Source organism: Aquila chrysaetos, chromosome 3 (assembly GCF_900496995.4).
Source record: "Aquila chrysaetos chrysaetos chromosome 3, bAquChr1.4, whole genome shotgun sequence".
Classification (NCBI taxonomy): Eukaryota; Metazoa; Chordata; class Aves; order Accipitriformes; family Accipitridae; genus Aquila; species Aquila chrysaetos.
The window spans coordinates 69,825,135-69,844,296 of NC_044006.1; the positions used below are offsets into that span (position 1 = coordinate 69,825,135).

Here is a 19,162-nt window from a genome sequence, read left to right on the forward strand (position 1 = left end):
TGTGCACAGCATACAGAAAGGGAATGATCCACCGAAATTTTATAATAAAACTTATTTTGGTATTTCCTTAAATACAGTCTAAATGACTCAGTAGTGTCCCTGCGATGTCTATGACAATCATGTAATTCCATCAAGGTGAACTAAAACCTAGCAAGCACCATGATTTTCCCAATGGATTTAATATTATAAGACCACCTTATCTAAAAATTCATGCCTTAAATACATTTCAATCAAAGACAAAAATTAAAGTTCAGAATAATTGTAAAACTCAAGACAATGATTGTATGCTACCCATACATGATTCTTTTCAAAGCTTCTGGAATATATTTTCTGAGGGGAAAATACAAGGAGATAGCAAGTGCTGGTTCAAGTATGTGGACTGCACAGATCCTAGAATTACAGGCAGATTGAGTCTGAGAGAGGATGGGCTGATATTCTCCTCAACTGAGCCGACAGTAATTTTTAATATTAAAAATGTACCACATAACTTGGACAAGCTTCTCTTTGATACTACACAACTCCAAGAGATAAGAAAGTGTGTTGGAAGGTTTAGGGCACAAGTCCAGGTCATCTGTAAGAGAAATCACCAATGCCCAGTTTCACTAAGGTCCCAAAACAGAATTCAGCCATCACGGAAAACCAGTACAAGCAAGGAGAGAAAGGCATGGAATCCCTTGTTATTTAAGCCAACTTATGATCAAATTGCTAAAATAAGGACAGAGGCAATGCAGAAAAAGGATACTCGCAGCATAGTAAAACAATCCCAAACAGTTCAGGAGACTAAAGCTAAAAGTTAGATTCATTGTATATTAAAAGTATCCCTTTTCAGCAAGTTTCAGGGCATCCCCCCTAATACATCAAAAGCAGGGACATATTCATGTTGCAAATGGAGACAAAAATACTCCCGACTTCAGTGTGTTTCTGTAAGAGAAGCAACAAAGCATAACAGCCCAGAAGCAACCAGTTCTACACAGAAGGACTGCTTCACAGATAGGTTTCTTGAACCTCCATCTGCTCTACCATCAAGGTACGTATGTTAGAAAAGGAAAATCTGCAGGACAAGTGGCCCCGTTCAAGAACAATTCTCAGAAAACACTCCTAAATGAAATGCAGGCATAGGAAAGGTATTGTTAACTAAATCCCAACTCTAGCTTTAAATTTCTAACAGTGCTGATGTGCAGAAAAACCATGCTCCCATCCATCTGTTTTGTATGGATGAAGGAAGAGTGTCTCCAGCAAGCAGAGACAGGCTATAATAAGAAATAGTGTGACAGACAAGTTGTAGCAGCCTGCATTGCCCAAAGGAAGAGTAAACCCAAACCTCTCAAGATTAAGAAATTACTTAGGTTTGTGCTCTAAACAGGTGTTTTAAACTAATTTATCTGGAAGATTCAGTTTCACTTTAGTTTCTAATCCTCTTCAGGGGTGTGGTGTTGAAGAGTGTGTGCTTTTTGTTTGGTGCCCTCTAGCTTTTTAAGATTAAGTACAATACAAACACAAATTGGAGAAAGAGTATAAGGGACATTAGTGCCATTTAGAATGATGAACTCTTCCTTGAAGTAAGAAAATTTCATAATCATTCTATTTAAAGGCAATAAAAGCCTTCTGCATATTTTTTGTGCTGAAAGCTAACAGTTTTAGGGATGTGTAAAAAATTAGGGATGCAAAAGTTAGGGACTAACGAAATTAATACCTTATCCTTGGACTTAGCAGAGACTACTCCATGGCAATATTATTACAGTGTTTATTTACCTAGTGTATCTTGGTGACCTGCAAGTCACTGACAATTAGAAACAACTCTGAGGTCAGAACTAAACTGGACCATGAATATCAAATTCAGGATTTCTGCGTTACACTCTAAGTTTGAAGGTGCAGCTACAGTTAATTTAAAAACAATCTGAGAACCTCAAAGATAAATACACGTGACTTAGGGACGATGCTTCTCCCTTCAACAAAAAAATGCTCAGATTGCTACCAAAAAAAAAGTCAAGAAGCAGCCAGCTTTACAGAAAACAAATATTAGAATTGCTGCTAACCGGGACTTTCATCTGTATTAGAAAATGACATTTCAGACCTGACTATTTAGTAGTTAAATACCTGATTCCTGATTTTTAATTCTGTAAGGAAATCTCATTTTTGAGATGTTTTATACATCTCTGACCTTGCAAACACATTGATACGAGAACTTTACATGCCCAGAGCTCCCAGTGTGCCTGCAGGTACTAATCACATGTTGTGTACAAAGGTATGAATATTTTTTCCTTTTTGGGTATCCTACAGTCAACCCATAATATTCCTCTAAATTACCTCATTTTATTGTAAACAATAGTACGACTTACTGTTTTATAATGAATGAAGCATTTTTTCCTTTCACATTCTAAAGAATTAGCAAGAACTGAATGTGCAGAAGGTGAATAAATACCCGTTTATAGATTTTTTTTTTGTATTGTGATGACAGAAATGTACTGAATTATCTTTCAAAAGGACATTTTCTCAGTGAAAATAGCTTAAGAGAACTATACTATCATCTAGGACTCTATAATATTATAATAAATATATTTTAGCTCTGCATTCAGTGTTTAAGCACTAGATTATTCTTACTGCATTGTAGTAGGAAGTCAATTGCATATATTAATTGGATTTCTTTATGAGTCTTGACTTCTGCAAAGTATCGCTTTAACAGTGCCTAGTTAATGGCTACATAGCTATATGCATAATACTTTTTCTTCTTTGCCTCGATAAAAATTTGTGCTTTGCTTACAAGGCTTAAAAAACTTCAAATTTAATTCATACAAATATATCAAAAACTATGTACATACCTATATAGATAAATATATCTACATAAAAACTTTTTTACTGTGAGGGTGACTTGAGCACTGGCAGAGATTGCCCAGAGAGTTCGTAGAATCTCCATCCTTGGAGATACTCAAAAGCCATCTGGACATGGTCCTGGGCAGCCGGCTCTGGGTGGCCCTGCTTGAGCAGGGGGGTGGACAAGATGACTTCCAGAGGTCCCTGCCAACCTCAGCCAAACTGTGATTCTGTATTTAACAGGTACTAAAGCTGAGATTGAAGAAAATCTAGCATCATTAACAGAGAAGAAAAAAAAAATTTCTATAACTCTGGTTTCCCTGGCAGTGCTAAATAGCAATCACTTAACAGAAAGGTAAATGACAGTAACTATGAAACATAAACGCACAAGTTTTCTGTTTGATTTTAATATCTACAGAGCATGTGCACACTGGAGCTAGCATGACAAGTTAAAGGGTTACTGCATTTAGAAACCATCCATTTCCCTCTTATTTAATAGCTGTTACCACCGTGTTTAGCTGCTGCTGCTTCTCCTGCAGATGGGAATTCATTGATATGATTAAATTTGATGGTATGATAATGTATGGTAATCGTGATTAATCAGAAGCCCACTAGCAAATGGAGGATGTTGGGTATTATGTCACCTGCATTTTAAACTGCATTCCCTCTATGCCAGCCTGACAATATTTGACAGCTGGAGGGATCTCATGCTGCATCTGCTTGCTACTACTTATAGATCTGATAAGAGAAAGTGCCCATCATTCCTTCACTATCTTAAGTGCTGTAATTATAGGGCTTTGCAGTCAAGTTGTGAAAACAGTGAGTGTTAAAAACGAAAGCTTTTTGCTAGCTGCTGAACAAGCTCTGTCTCACATCTGCAAGGGCTATAATCTGAAAGAAATGTAATTTGATGCAGCAGTCTCGTTCAAACATGATTTGCATGAAATGCTGTATAAAGCACTATCCAAGAAATGTCAATCAACACCACCTGATACCATGTATCCTGTTAAATGAAAACAAAATGCTTTCTACACTACCTGTGATCTGCCACTGCTACACAGTAATAGAGTGAAAATTTCATTTACTGTTACTCATTATAGTAAAGCCATAGCTAAAGCAGAATAATTGTGAGGAAGTAGGAGAATCATTTTCACAAGTGGCTTTTTATTTGCATTAACAGTTTGTCTCCTACATACATACTGTTGCAAACGTGTACTAGTTACTAAATACCATTACTTACAAAATATCAGTTTAAAATGACTGACTGTACTCAGATGCAAGACTGTTTAAATTGTCCTTGCTGTGAGTACTGGAGAATACCAGCCACAACCTTAGTAGCAGTTGCTAAAACCCTTATTCACTTGTAGCAACTCACGATAGAATTTGAAACAAGGGAAAAAAATTTTACTCCTATTTGCATTTCCCACAACAAACAGCAAACACTATTGCAAGGAGTTTTGTTTTCAAAAGCACTGCAAAAAAATTGCTTCTACGTACTGCAAGAGGTGTTTACATAAAGGCACACCCATAGACCCAGGTACGCTGTAATATCCATTAAACTGACCCCAGTTTGCTAAAATGGTGTTGTAGGCTGATACAAGTCAGCCCAAAGACCACTTCAGGGAAAAAAAGTAAACTGTATTCTAATGTACCTTTTATAATTACTTTGTATAGCACTAACATATTGCTCGTCTAAAAGAAATGTTTCAAGCAAGTGGCAATGAAGAACAGCAACCTCTGTTTTGAGCAATGACTGGGCACCTGTTTAAAAACCTCTCACAGATTAAAGCATAAAGTGTCTAAAACCAGTGTCTGAATTACAAACAACACTTGAAAGCTCAGAATTCATCAAACTAGAGTTTTCAGAAATGGTGAAAAAACAGAACCAAAACTAATCACAGCATCCATTTAAGACACCACCTGATGTCCTGGAGATGAAGTGGAAGCATGTTGAATGAGAATATAAAAGAAAGTTTACTAAGGTTTTTGCAGTTTAAGGAAAAAAAATAAAAATCAAGTATTCTTTGGGATAAAGATGGTTTGAAAAGAAATTTTAAGGTAAGTTCCAAAAACAAATCATGTCAAAACCCCCTGGAAACTGAAAAGACATGTGATGTAGCATATTCACAAGGGCCTGAGGACAAGTCACTCTATTAAAGTCTTATTTTTAAAAACTGAATAAAACATAAAACTTGTGTTATACAATTCAACTTTTTCAGACTTGAATTCAGCAGTTATCTGAAAGGCACTCAGTGCACTAACTAAGGTGTCCTATCAAATGAGAAAAGCTTTGTGCATTAAAAAAATATCAAAACCTTCCCGGCATATATTAGTCAGACAGACACTAGTGTCACTTCATCTTGTGCTTCGTGCCACTTCAGACTATTCCTAACCTCAGCTCTGAAACTCAAGTTGACCAAAGTTAATAAAATGTGTCTGTGGGATGGACACCTGCCCAGCTCGTACCACACCCAGGGTGTCACTTTAAGGATAGCAGCTAAATCGGAACTTATCCCAAGTTCCTGAAAATTCTCCTGGTAAAAGGGATACAGCTGTGTTAACGGGCTCTGCGCTCTCTGCAGTGGTTTCAGAGAAGGATCCAGGAAAAGACAGGGGGGCATGGCCTCAGACCTGAGGAATTCCTCTCTTCTGCCTTGAGCAGTGTGAGGCAGGTTCTCCCCAACTTCCTCTTCACTCCAAATGCCCCACTCCAGGCCCAAATTTGGATGCTAGGGATACCTCACAATTTCTGGCTGAAGAATGTTGACGGTGAAACCTTCCCTCTGCCACACTCCATCCCAAAGTGGCCACGACAACACTCATTCCACTTTTATACATCCTTAAAAAATGGCACGCGTGCCGCATATGAGTATTTCTTCAGTGTTCATTAAGTTAAATAAATGATGTTTGAAGCAAAAAGTCTATAAATTTTTCTTCAGGCAAACACTGAAATATTTCAGACACAGAATATGCTAGTGGACTCACATAACGGATGAGAAGATCTGGACCATCAACTTAGCTCCTAGTTTCATATTAAGTGATGATCTGGCCTCTATAATAGTCAGTTAGTAGCAGCCTACATACAAAGTGTTTAGAAACACCTCTTCCATTTTCTATTTAATTTCTTCTTCCCTTGTTTTACCCCATCCTTCTTCACAGAAAGCAGAAGTTGAATGAGAAATTACCCCAGATAACAAACACACTGGACAGAAACCACAATGGTCCCTCTTGTGTAACAAGAAAAACCACAGGCTCCATACCTGCACTGGGACATTCACAAGAATTAATAATTTGGTCAGCAAACACGTGAAAAGTTCAGAAGACCCATACGACTAGTCTGTGAACAAAGTCTTCTGTCACCTTTCTTTAAACAGACCAGGCCCCAAAGCAGACTGTTATTTGTGACATACCAACTGTGACACTGAGACAGAAACTCAGAAAAAGGCATCTTAACCACTTTAAAGCAAAGGCAGATGACAAAAAGCAAGACCTTCAGGAGGACTCTGCCTAAGAGGTTAGCTTAATCTGTTCTTTAAACAGTTTAAAGAAAACACGCAGTTGGCACTTGCACAGTTCCAGGTTAATTCAAATAGCTGGAAAAATATTAGCATCAACTATGCTTGAAGATTGGATTACTATCATCTACAGCCACTTGAAGAGTACTGTGTAATTTAGACTAGCATAGAAGCCTCCACAGAACTGAGGTCTTTAACTCCCAGTTACCACAAGTTCACCCATTTCTCAGCTATAACATGTCTCAGATCCACCACTTATTCAGCCCTAATCAGTTGAATATAGCTCTCAAACATCATTTGCACTAACAACTTCCTTCCTTGACTCAAGATTACTGTAAATGTTAAAATAACTCTAAGTAGGGAACACAGATTCATTCCATTATGTCCTTTCTAGTTCTTCCTCTCCAAACATTTCAGGAGGTAAGCTTTAAGTAAGAAATAATTGAACAATGAGCCCTAGCCTGAAATACACAAATTTAGATTCAAGGTTAAGTGAATTTAATCAGTCCCAACTCCAAGCAGGTTCAATCCTGATCAACATTACCCTGATTTAGTACTACATTATTGCTTATAATTTAGAACTCACACCAATATGCTAACATGAACAAAGTTGTAATGAGCAACTCTTCAATTACATCCTTCTGCAGAAGGTTGTAAGAATTAACCATTACATGGTTACAAGTCACTTCATTAGCCCTAAATTAATAACACCTGGTTTCCAATGGATTTATGACTTGCAATTGATTAGCTCTGATTGAAGCTTTTGCCATGTTTGGAGCACACACAGGCTTCTCTGTGCTGAGAGGTTTCTCTCCTAGATAAGACAGGAACTTAGAGGCAATTTTTCCTTCTGTTAGGGTACTAGCCACTCTTAGGTCTCTCCCTTGCAAGAATTTCATTACCTTTAATGTTTCCACCTCTGCCACATTCAATCAAAATAAACCACCCAGTTCAAAGTTAAAAGGGGAAGCAGGCTACAAATATTTAATTCTAACCCCACATTTTTTTAGAAACAAAGCAAACAGAAAAATCAGTTGACTATTATCCTTTGATTAGACAATCCTAAAACCAAGAGTAAATTCAAATTATTACATATCCAGAGATTCTTTCTACAATGAGGAAAATTATGAATGAACTACAGTCTGGAATACTACTTTGATCTTTTTCAAATGGCTTGTCAAAGTTGTCTAACCATTGCTATACTGCAATAAGTCAACACTTATACATAAACAAGTGAATTATAATGGCATAAAGGCATTTGACATGTAACAGAGCAAAAAAGCTAGTTCTGCAAGATAAAACCTTAGTCAGAAAGTAAATTTGTCTGCAGCTCAAGAGCTGCCATACTACATTTAATAAAACAAACATGAGATATGTACACAGTGACACTTAATTCCTAATCCTAACATGACTGATAACCTATGCAAAATTTATAAAGTACTTCATAAGGGAAGTCCATGTTATACCCATTTTGTAACTCAGTGAGTCATGGAAAGATTAAGTAACTTTCTCAGGGTCATATAGCAAGTTACAAGCTGAAGCAAAAAAAAACCCAAACCCACTCAGGGCAACCAAATCACAGTACGGGATCCTCCTAGTTAAGCTAGCCCCCCTCCTCTTTATGAAAAAAAGAATTACATTGACTCTTTGCTAGTGCATTGCTTACATAAAAAGGCAGCAAGCAGTCAAGTATTTTCCTTCAGGCAAAAGGAGCAAGAGTCCTACCAAAAATGTTCAATCTATTTTATTCCCTTTTAAAAACTGTTGCATACAAGATAAGCTAGGTTTGCAGTACTTCTCAACTTGCAAAAGCAAAAGTGAACAGAATTAAAATCTAATTTCACAGTCAATTTAAAAAAATTAATTTCCAATTTTTCTACACTGATGTAAACACACTTCAAAGGTGTCAATTACAATGCCTTTACAGATATTCCTTGTCCTCCAATTTCTTTTCCATCCCAAATTGTGTTTATTGGCAAAGCAACTTAGGGTCAAAGGAAAACAAATGCAATGTTTTCATAAAAACCAATGTGAATTACTTTTAAAAATGTTAATAAGGTCTCCACACAATACTAAAGGCTGCTGAAGAAAACTATTTCCTCTGAAAACTGCAGTATTTTTTAATAGAAAAACATCTCCAGTTAAAGCATTGATGATAAAATTACATAACATGAATGTACTTAATGAAACTGTGGGTTTACTGCTTAACCTTTTTATACTTCACAGAAGAAACATGGCAATTTAAAAACTCAGTTACTGTACAAAATACGGACATCACAATTCCTCAGCTAGATGTCCTGTACAAAAAATATTCTGCATCAAAACCAACCAGGTATGCATACGGCAATCAAAAGTCACAGCAGGTTTCTGAAATCTGCTTCTTTCAAATACTTCTGATCTCTATGCAAGTAATTTACTGTGTGATACTACACAGATGTTCACAGACATCTACTCTCCTCCTTCAACACTGCACACATTAACAGAGGATAATTTTTGTGTGTTTTATGTATTTGGGAAACATCATATATGTGTCTTTATTTGAAAATATTTAACACAATATTGCACAAACTATTTTTTCTTTTGCTTATTTTGATACTCTGCAAACCACCTGAACTAAAAATTTAGGACAACAAAACTGTGAAATGATGAGAAAAGGTCTAGAAGCACGCATTCTCTCCATTTGCAGAATTAAAAAAAATTATCAAGTGAAATTAGCCTAGTGAAGCAACTAAGTGCCTTGTTTGTTTTAGAAGTTAGAAACATAAGAGAAAGCAAGGTCATGGAATGCCATTCCCATTTTTTATATAAAAAAAACATAAGAGCATTTAAATGCCTAAAGTAATGATAAAAATGATTGCCGATTTTTACAATAAATATATATTACTGCTTTTTAAGCTTAGGGATTATTTCAAATAGCCTTTTATTATATCAAATAAAATAAGGATTCTATTTATACAGAAAGAGTCAAGTAATAAAATGAAGCCCATATTCCTTAAGACAAGATGCATTCATGCCTCTCCCACTGGAGAGACTGGTTCAACAATTTTACAGTTAAACAGAATTAATTCTACTCTCAGAAATCCATTGACCTTAAGCTTTTAACAAACATTTTCAACTGCAGAGTGTATTGTCAATATTTACAAATCCTTAAAATTATATTTCACTAGAACAGCTTTTATTTGCTATATTAATATTTCCTTGCAAATGTATGCTTATCCATATCAGAGAAGAAGAAACAGCTGCTACTCACAGGAAATCTCTGGGGTCCTACAGCAGGTCTTGGCTGGGCTGGAACTGGCAGCAAGGGCACTGAAACAAGAAGCACCTTTTAACACCATTTGTTTTACCTAACAGTTGTTGCGGTTATTTCCAAAAGCAGTTGCAATAAGAAGCCATGATTAAAATCTGCTACGTTTACCCTCACATGTCAGTTCCTACAATTAACTTTAAGCAACCATTCTCTCCCCTGCAACATGCAACAGGGCAATTGGGATTCTTCTAGTTAACTTCTATAATTTAATTCTGCATTTTCCAGAACTAAATTGCTCCTTGTTGAAGGAAGGAAAACTAGAATACTTATTCAGCCAAAGACATCTCTTAGACAAAGCTGACAGAGACTCTAACAATAATTTCATGTTTCAAATAGAAGGATACATAATTAACTCGCCTTCTCAACTTCACACCACTCAAGATTTCCTAGGTATCTCCCAGTCTCACTGCCAACCTCTCACAATAAGCATGGGCATAAGAGACTATCTGGTATAAATCACTGTTCATAGGAGGGGCAGTGGCAATTAACAGCAAGCAAAAACTACTTAATCTGGCCTTGCCACTGTTATTGTATATGCAACTGATCACTGTTTGTGTAATCACAGAACTGCTGATCTCAGATGAAAGACTGCTATTTCATAAAGAGACACCATGAAGAATTAGGAGACCCTCTTCCTGAAAAATAACCTCCAAAATTAGTATTTCAGGGGAATTAGCATGGGTGACTTGTCCACACAACTGCACTTCAAAAGACTAGTCACAAAAAAAAATATCTCCCAAAACATTCACTTAATATTATGGCATAATGCATCTACAGCTGGATCACCTTGGGGACTGAATCTATATTTGAATCACCAGTACAAAGCGTAATGACAGGTTTCCCATTTTCCAGTGCACTTTTTATTTCCTCTGCGTTGTCTGAGTGGTTAAAAATACAAATGTTTCAATGATAAACAAAAGGCCTAGAGAACTAAAACAAAGCATTTCAAACAGCACTAAATGTGTTTGCTCATCTACTAAAAACTTCTAGCAAGGTTGTTTTTCTTCAGGTTTTTTTTAGCACTTCTGAAAGCTACAGGGAAACATTTCCCACACAGGGCTGAACATCAACTTTGTAGTCAACTACTGTATTACACTTCAGAGCAGGAAAGATAAGAAATGCAGCTAGTTTAAGGGAGAAGTTGGGTGCATTTCCCAATGCAGGAGTTTGCTAAGATGCCTCAAAAATCCCTTTTTGCTTGGTAACTGAGGCACAAGAACTAATGCATCAGTGGTTATTTTTAGTTCATGTCCATGTCTGGCATCTATCCACTTCTGTTAAGTACTTGTGGTTTACTAGTTCAGGGACTGGCGGAGTAAACTAATTGCACCAGTCTTTCAGCACCAAAGGACTGCATGAAAACTTTGTATTAGGTTACACCAGAAAATTACTTGAATAGTCTCATCTTGGCTTCTAATGAACATCTGTCAATATCAAACAGCCATGGCCACCTGGAAAAATTGACAGGGTGCTCTTGACAGACCTAGGACTAAAATAGCTCAGGTATTACAGGTCAGAGAGGCACTGAGAAAAATCACATAAGGTGGGAAATGCAGAGAAATGTCAACTGAACAGGACACTTGTGCCTATTTCAGTATACTGCCTCTGGCAGTAGCATATATAGAGATAGATATTTATATATTTTAAGCAAATGAATTTAATACTCATGAAAGGTAGTAGTTCAAACTCTGTGCCCTTTCAATTCTTGGACACTTGCTGAAGCAGCAAAGAAGTCTCAAATAAGCATTCATTTTCCTGATGTCAAATATTCCATAGGTTTGAAAAGTATGTTTCAAAAATAATACACAGCATGTTGTTAGACACTATTTTAAGAAGATTAAATTGCTTTGGCTGTAAATTCCAACGCTATACGTGAAAAGATAAAGAAGCAATTCCCATATTGATTATTTAGGAGAATTATAATGTAATTTTTCCCAAGACACCAACAGTTTTTAAAAGGTAAATGGCATACTCATCTGCTGAGCTGCCACATAAACTGCTCATTAGTTCATGTCAATTTTGACAGCACCACAGTATCTTTGAAATACTTATTTGTGGTATAAACATTAAGTGAAAAAAACTCAACACCTACTATCACAGGTTGAATTAGTATTTCCATAGTACATCTATGTACAGTCCTCCAGCATTCATAAATTGATCATACTCAAATTTGGACATGCATTACAGCCAAAAATTACTACTTACAACTAAAACCTAATTTACAGAATAAGAAAAAGTAAAGAGAAAACTATATGACAAGCAAGCAACTAAAAGACACAGGATTCAAATGCCACAAAAGGCACAACTTAACGCCAACTGAACAGTATTTACAGCAGGTATGTGCAGAGGGTCACGTAACTGTTCCAGGGGTTTTGATAGACGGAGTCCTTCTTAATCATTTATGAAGCTTCAAAGACTAAAAATAGTAGAAATTTGTTTGAAACAAAACTGACTTGAAAGTAACTTTTTTTGAACCAAGATTCAAAGCTGGGCAGGGAGATGGTGGCCACTGTAAGAGATTTGCCTTTGAGACATCAAAGGAATAAGCCAATGATAGGATTCTTCAAGAGTGCTTCAACTCACTTTCAGGCTGAAGTAGCTGGCTACTAGAGCTTTTATACATGCTATTTTATTCACATGAAAACTTCATAACAATTTACAGGAGGTTTGAGTCTATTTTAGAAAATACTGATATACACAATGCATTTCAAGACTAACTCAAACCAAAAAGATGTTGAGAAAGTATATTTTTATGATTTGCGGTTAGAAAAAGTGTCCCTGGTGCTGACAATTAGAGGTATGTGAGCTTAATCCTGCCATAAAATTAGAGAGGAAAAAATGCCAGCCTACACTAAAACATGACAGCACACCATTAAAATTACCAGAACCGAAGTATGCATATCATGCACTTGCAGACATGGCATTTTTAGCTTCCAGGCATCACGTTTTCAACAACAGAATCCCAATAAACATTGCACCTATCTGACTGTATTCTCTAACGTGCAAAAACCCTCATGTATCTGGAAAAATACTCAGCCAAGAAGGGGCAGGACATCATCAAGAACATGAAGACAATCTGATCTTTCATACTTCCTGAACCCTGAAATAAATGATGCTGTACATGAAACATCCTAATGTGGTCAACTACCAGTCTCTGCCTACTGGGGCCTCTAGCAGACGGATTAAACTGAGGAGGATGGACTTTTTAAGAGGAAGTTTAGAACAGCTCTTCCTACACTGGAATTTCTGTCTACTGTTTACTTGCAGTGACTGCTTAAAAATTCATCTTAACATGCAAATGCCATTGAAGATTTTAGAATTATACTCATCTTCCCTGAAGACAACTACTGATTTCGTACACATTTTCCTTAGGTGTGCAAATGTATACACTTTCATGTAACATAATTGTACTGCTGCAGACTAAAAGACTGAGATGGCTACTACTCTCAACCACTGCAGAAGACTCAGCTTCCCATACATGCTCTCTAATCAAGATTAGAATTCTACAGTGATTTAAAAGACTACATTAATAGTATGCTGCACAACTATTAGCAGATATATTCAGTAGTCTTAGCAAGGATTTGTTCAGTAAATGGATGGCACAAAGTTATTTCATACAAACCAGCTGCCATCAATACACATAGCAAAGATCTTCCTCACTGAAATACAGGTCTCACCATTCAAAAATGATCACTCATTCTCCTGGGCTGCTCATTCTGAGAGGACAACTAGACTTTTACCAGCCAAGAAATGAATATGCACACAAAGTCAGCAAGTACAAGATCAAAAAGAAAGAAACTACTACAAATCCAATGCTGAAGATATCCTAACATGCAGGAGGTATACAACTTTGTTAAAATGAGGATCTGCAAGTAAAGACAGAAAAAAAGACTATGCTCAAGATAAAGCAAGGCCCCTGGAATACCCATGGTGCCACAGATGTAGTGGTAAGGCTGAGACAGCCTGAAGCCACCTGATAACCCCCACACACAAAAAAAAGCCATCAGACAAAAGAAAGAAGATACACTGCTATAATTCTGACAGCAAAAATCCTCAGTAGCCATTGCTGGCATTAGGAGGACACTTGTTCACCTAGATACAGATGATCTGTTGACTGTTTCATGGGGAGATAGGAGAGGCATCTAGAACAGTCTAAAAACCATTTTTGCTTTTCACAGAACAGTAACTGTTGCTTTCAAAATGTTAGGAAAATGCACAGAAGGCATAAATCCAAGACTAAAGGACCTTTTGAACTGCTTCCAGATAATCTGTCCCAATGCATAATTTGGTGGGAAGCAATGATTTTATTAGACAGGAAAAAGCAAAATACTCTCTATAACGCAGCTACTATGAAGCCATCTGTGAGAAGCCTAATAGATCTCTATCGACTGGCAATATCCTACCCTGCCAAATTCCTACTTTTCAGTGGTCAAAAAAAACGAAGCAAAGATAGCACTGGCTTGGAGTTCTGCTGATCTGAAGGGGGAAAAAATACAGACAACCTAATGGTAAATATGTACAAATATGTATGTATTTCTTTACTTTGTCTAGATCCAACAGACTCACAAATCAGAGCTATGTGGGTGTCTTTTTTTTCCATCCTTAGGGATTAAACACTTCCTAAATAAGTAGTAATGTTAACAGCTCTGCTGAGAGCTGCCCTAAAAAGTATGGTCCAAAGAGTGCTTGTGTAAAGTTTTGGAAAAAACGTACTTGCAGGCTGTGAATCAAACAATCACAAATGTGGCACTCAGAGAAGAACTGAGGGCATGTATCTTGACAAGTAAGGATAGCAGCTGGTACCTTTCACAGAGCAATTACAGTGCAAGGAGTGCCTCAGTGCACTCTCACTGAAATAGGTGGGTGGTCATTCTGTGAATGGTTGGCTGAAGCTGGAATGATGTGGGAAATTATAAACTGCAGTACTTACCTCATTTTGAAAACTGACATTTCCTACTTTGAAAAAGCACTTTCTCTTTTCAGTTTCCATTTTTACTGCTCTTTGCAGGCTTTACAGTAGAATAACAAAGATGATAAAGAAATTGAAAAGGCTTTACTATTTCAGCTGGCCACAGTCCAACAACATTATGTCTTACTTCAGGCAAAACATTTGTTTCAAGCTTCAGAAAAAAAATATCAGCCTGAAGCACATTTCCATGAAGTGATAAACAAATTGTTGCATCTCTGGCAAAGAATAAGATGAGTCATGCTCGCATGACTGGGAAGGTGTTCAGAAAGCTCACCTTGTACAGGCGTCACTACTGTCCCCTTGAAATGTGGATTTATGTGTATGTTCTTCGGTTGCTGAGGTGTCACTGGAGGTGGAGTCATCATTATTCTAGGCGTTTCTATCTGAGGGGGCATATGTAGCCCTGGAGGAGGAGAAGAATGATGCTGATGCTGTAAAGGAAGCAGAGATTGTAACTGTTGCTGCTGCTGCTGCTGTTGTTGCTGCTGCTGTTGCTGCTGCTGCTGTTGTTGTTGCTGCTGCTGTTGGTGCTGCTGGAACAGACTCCTAACAGGTTGCTGGTGTGTTGGAATTAACCTCTGTGAATGAGTCTAAAGTCAGACAAAAGAATAAAGTCAATAGGCTTTAACGTTAAAATATTCTGCCATAAACCAGCACAAAACCAAGACACCTTTGTAGAACAATTAAGGCCAAATATGAACAGAAAAACTTCTTTCCCGTATCATCAACTGGAACTGTTAAGAACCATCAGCACAGGAAAGCAAAGGAACAATCGAAGACATTCATGTGAAGGAGAGGACGGCAAAGAGCAAGGAAGCACACAGGGAACGCAGACATTCGTTCACTTATTTTTAATAGTGAAACCGTCTAGTTTCCTATTTTAGGGTTCTGCATATGTCACTGGAAACTGACGTCACTGTCATGACAACTGCAATAAGGTATATGTGATGATCACTAGAAATCTGAGTCCTAGTATCAAAACAAATCCACTAACTTTTGTCTAACATGTAGAAGACCCCCTCTGAGAAAACAGATCTAGCAGTAGCAGCAAAAGTCAAAGCACAACTTAAAGTATATTCTTAAGATACCAGTGCAGCCCATCCATACTGCTTGAAGAAAAAACTACTTTAAAGATACCTTTCAAAGGTACCTTTCATAACATACAAGAAAGTCTCTTGCTACTCCACACTCTCAAATACAAATGGCCAAAATCAGTTATAATAATAAATGTTTCTCTTCAGAGACATTCTTCTGCTTCTGAACTCACTGATACTAGATATCAGTCCTAGTCCAGTAACTTCCAAATGGTAGTGCAAGAAGAGTCCCAAACAGGCAACCTTTTAGTAACAAAGATGTGACACATTTTTTTCAGCAGCCATATACATAAAGCAAAGCAGCTACAAAGTATGCACAAGAAGAAGATATTGCAATGAGCACAAAAATGTTTACAACATTTAAGATCAAAATAACTAGCAAAGACTGCAGCAATACAGAAAAAAAATTATTCCACCTTCATTGTTTTAAAAGCACGAAATATTCTACTGCAGGGCTCTCAACCGCTGAGATATCCACCGACTCCTGCCAGTGATCAGCACCTAGAGTTACTGCTGTTGGAAAAAATCCCCTTTGTTTAATACAGATGACCTTGTCCTGCAAAGACATACACAGGCTTTGTTCTACAATCTCAGCTTCCAGTACATTTTATGATAGTTAACAAAAATGAGTGTGGGCTACCTCTTGATCATACACTTGCTGGGGGTTTTTTTGGATGGAAAAAGTAACATCTTTTAGTCTGTTATACAAAGCACAGGGCGGAGGGAAGAGACTAACAAAGCTAAATTTCATCTGAAACCGCAAGATACTAATTTTTCTAGTGGTGATTAACTTCCTAGGGTTTTATTTGCCTCCATAGTAGCATGGCAGGTATACAAATAGATTTTTTTAGAAGCATCAGAAGAAATATTAGTTTGACAAAAACCAAGAAATATTTTACAGAATCATATTTTTTTAAAACTAAATACTATTAATAATGTGGGACTGAACATATTTCCATGTTGCACGTAGAGGACTTCTCAGAGGAATTAACATTTTCCTCTATCCTTACGCAAACCAGGAGGTAAGCCTGATTGCCTTGTATGAGTCGAAATCCACTTTGCATTTGGAAGCCTTGAGATTCCTCAAGTTGTGGTCAGTAACAGGACTAAGCACATACTTTCACAATCACCATGTTATGCAAAGCCCATCTTGCCTAACAGTGCTCTGAAAGAGCAAAAAGTGTATGTTGGAATATATATTCCACCTCTGTAAAGATTCACAGTTTAGAATGCATTTCTCCATAATTTCCTGAAAGTATGTTCAAAGAATACTAAGGATTAAAAGATACCATTGTTGATGGCTGGTTTGGCAGCAGTGCAGGTCTGTGATCCTTCATTCTCCCCCTATCATTATTGTCTCTCCTTTGTTCTCCCATTCCATGGCACATAACTGAGCCTCCTCTTCGCCCTCCTCTCCGTGAGCCGTACCGCCCCTGTTTAAGCTGCCTTTCCCTCTCTTCAAATTCAAGTAATGCTGCTTTGGCTTCTGCAGAAAGTTCTGTTAAAAGAGAGAGATGGGGAAAAAGAAATACTTTAGCTTTGTGCTGAAAAGATGGAAAATATCATGAAAAAACCATCGCTAGAACTATAGAAGCATCCCTGCAACTAACATAAAATTTGCAGGCACTTTGATCTCCTTTAGGTGGCATGTTAACATTTCATTAAAGACATCTTTAAAAGGAAAAAGCACACAGATACTTGTGTCTGTTGCACAGGGAAAAAGCAGCAGGTAAATGAAACAAACATGAACAAAAAGGTTTGGTTGGGTTTTTTTTTTTAAATGCTACTGAAGTTTGCCTAATGCTATTAAGAGGAGGATGTGACTCCTCTCACATTTTTGTAGTCTTCAACAACATCTCACTTATCTGCAGAGATGTCAGGCAGTACAATGAAACCCCCAGTAAACTTTACAGTAAAGGATATGTTGAGTCTTCCATACAAACAGATTTTACCCACCAGATTCTTTTGCACATTGGCCTGTTCCAAAGAAGGATTTTCTAGTCACTGAAGTGTTTTTCCAGTATGTAACCACTTAATATTTATTCTGTTGTATGTGATTTAAGAACCAGCTGTACTTTACAAGTGATAATTCCACTTAAGAGAGAGCACACTTCAAAAATCTGTGCTCAGCTCAAGTCAAAATACATGGCCACTGATAACACCCACCCAACTCACATCACAGGTAAACACCAGAGAACAGATGGTACTCAATGAAGACTGCCAAATTTGCTTGAAACCTGGGACAATGCTGATAACATTAAGAGAAAAACATGCAGTAACAGGCCCAGGTAATCAAATTACTTGGAAATACAGAGAAAAATCTACAACAAACTTCAGGAACCACACCATGACAGTATGAGCAGTGCCACTCACCAGGTTTCAGGTCCTTAATGGGAATAAACTTTAACCCGAACGTGCAGCTGATCATTTTGCCATGTGCCAGTCAGATCCCTGGTTACCTCTAAAATTGACTCTGCCTCTAACAGGGCAAAATTAAACTAGTCTACAAGAGACACACTCCTGACAAATAAAAACACATTTTGAATTCATGTAAATGGCAGTTAGTACAAGAATTCCAGTTTTCCATTTAAAAAGTCTGTTCTTAATGTTAAAGGAGACTGGGTACAGGGACCACTTTTTAAGACAAAGTGTTTTTGCTTGCTAATGCTAAACATAGTGGCTACAATATCTGAAGAACAGAATAAAAATAGTTTGTATCCAGCAGCTGAGACACTACTACAACATCTCCACATCACTACATACCTTCCATCAAGAATATATAACAAAAGCAATTAGAAAACTTAAATTCTTGCGAGTCTAATAGCCAAAGCTGCTTAAACCACCATCTTAAACATCTTCATCAATTAGTCTTTCAAGTTGAGGATTGACAGAAGGGCAGAAAAGGGTAAGCGCCACGCATTCCCACTGCGACAGTTGTTCTTACTTGGCTACAAAAACTACCTGCATGACTGAGCTGCAAAGACTGTAAATTTGTGTGTCCCAGTTTTCAGAGGTATTCAGCACCTCTAGAAAGCAGAGGCTTTATGATTTTTAAAAGAAGAGTTAGAACCTGCTGTCTAAGAACACAGCAGACATGACAGACTCCTAAGAGCCCAGGATCTGCCATATAGTTTTCCTATTTCAGTTCTGCATATTGGTGGCAAGACAAGTTTCTGTACCTCCTTTTCTCTCCCCTCTGACACCACAATTAAGTGGCATGAAGCCGCAATTTACAATCACACCAGATACTCTTATGAAATGCTAACTTTGCCCTAGAACCTGCCTCAAGACATTGGCAGAGCCCAACACAATCAGGCTTTATCAGGAAAATCTCACAGCATGCTTAGAAAGGGGCAAGGAACCACACTCCCTCAAGTCTTAGTATGGTATTAAATGTGCACTCTATGGCTTTCTGAGGAAAACTAAGACAAATGTACTCTTGTCCAAAGCAATCAAAAGAATT

The 19,162-nt window shown here is 37.4% G+C and overlaps 1 protein-coding gene across 5 annotated transcripts in view; it reads right to left on the bottom strand.

Annotated features, from left to right (window-relative positions):
- The window catches only part of RBM33 (RNA binding motif protein 33), a 109,854-nt gene that overhangs the window by 56,343 nt on the left and 34,349 nt on the right, over positions 1-19,162 (bottom strand). For 4 of the 5 annotated variants that reach the window (XM_030007744.2, XM_030007741.2, XM_030007740.2 and 1 more), the window contains exons 8-10: positions 16,989-17,197; positions 14,880-15,195; positions 9,577-9,635 (exon numbers count right to left, since the gene is read on the bottom strand). In XM_030007744.2, coding sequence (XP_029863604.1) covers positions 9,577-9,635; positions 14,880-15,195; positions 16,989-17,197 — 584 coding nt within the window. The remainder of the gene's footprint in view (positions 1-9,576; positions 9,636-14,879; positions 15,196-16,988; positions 17,198-19,162) is intronic. The other variant, XM_030007743.2, reaches the window with a different exon arrangement.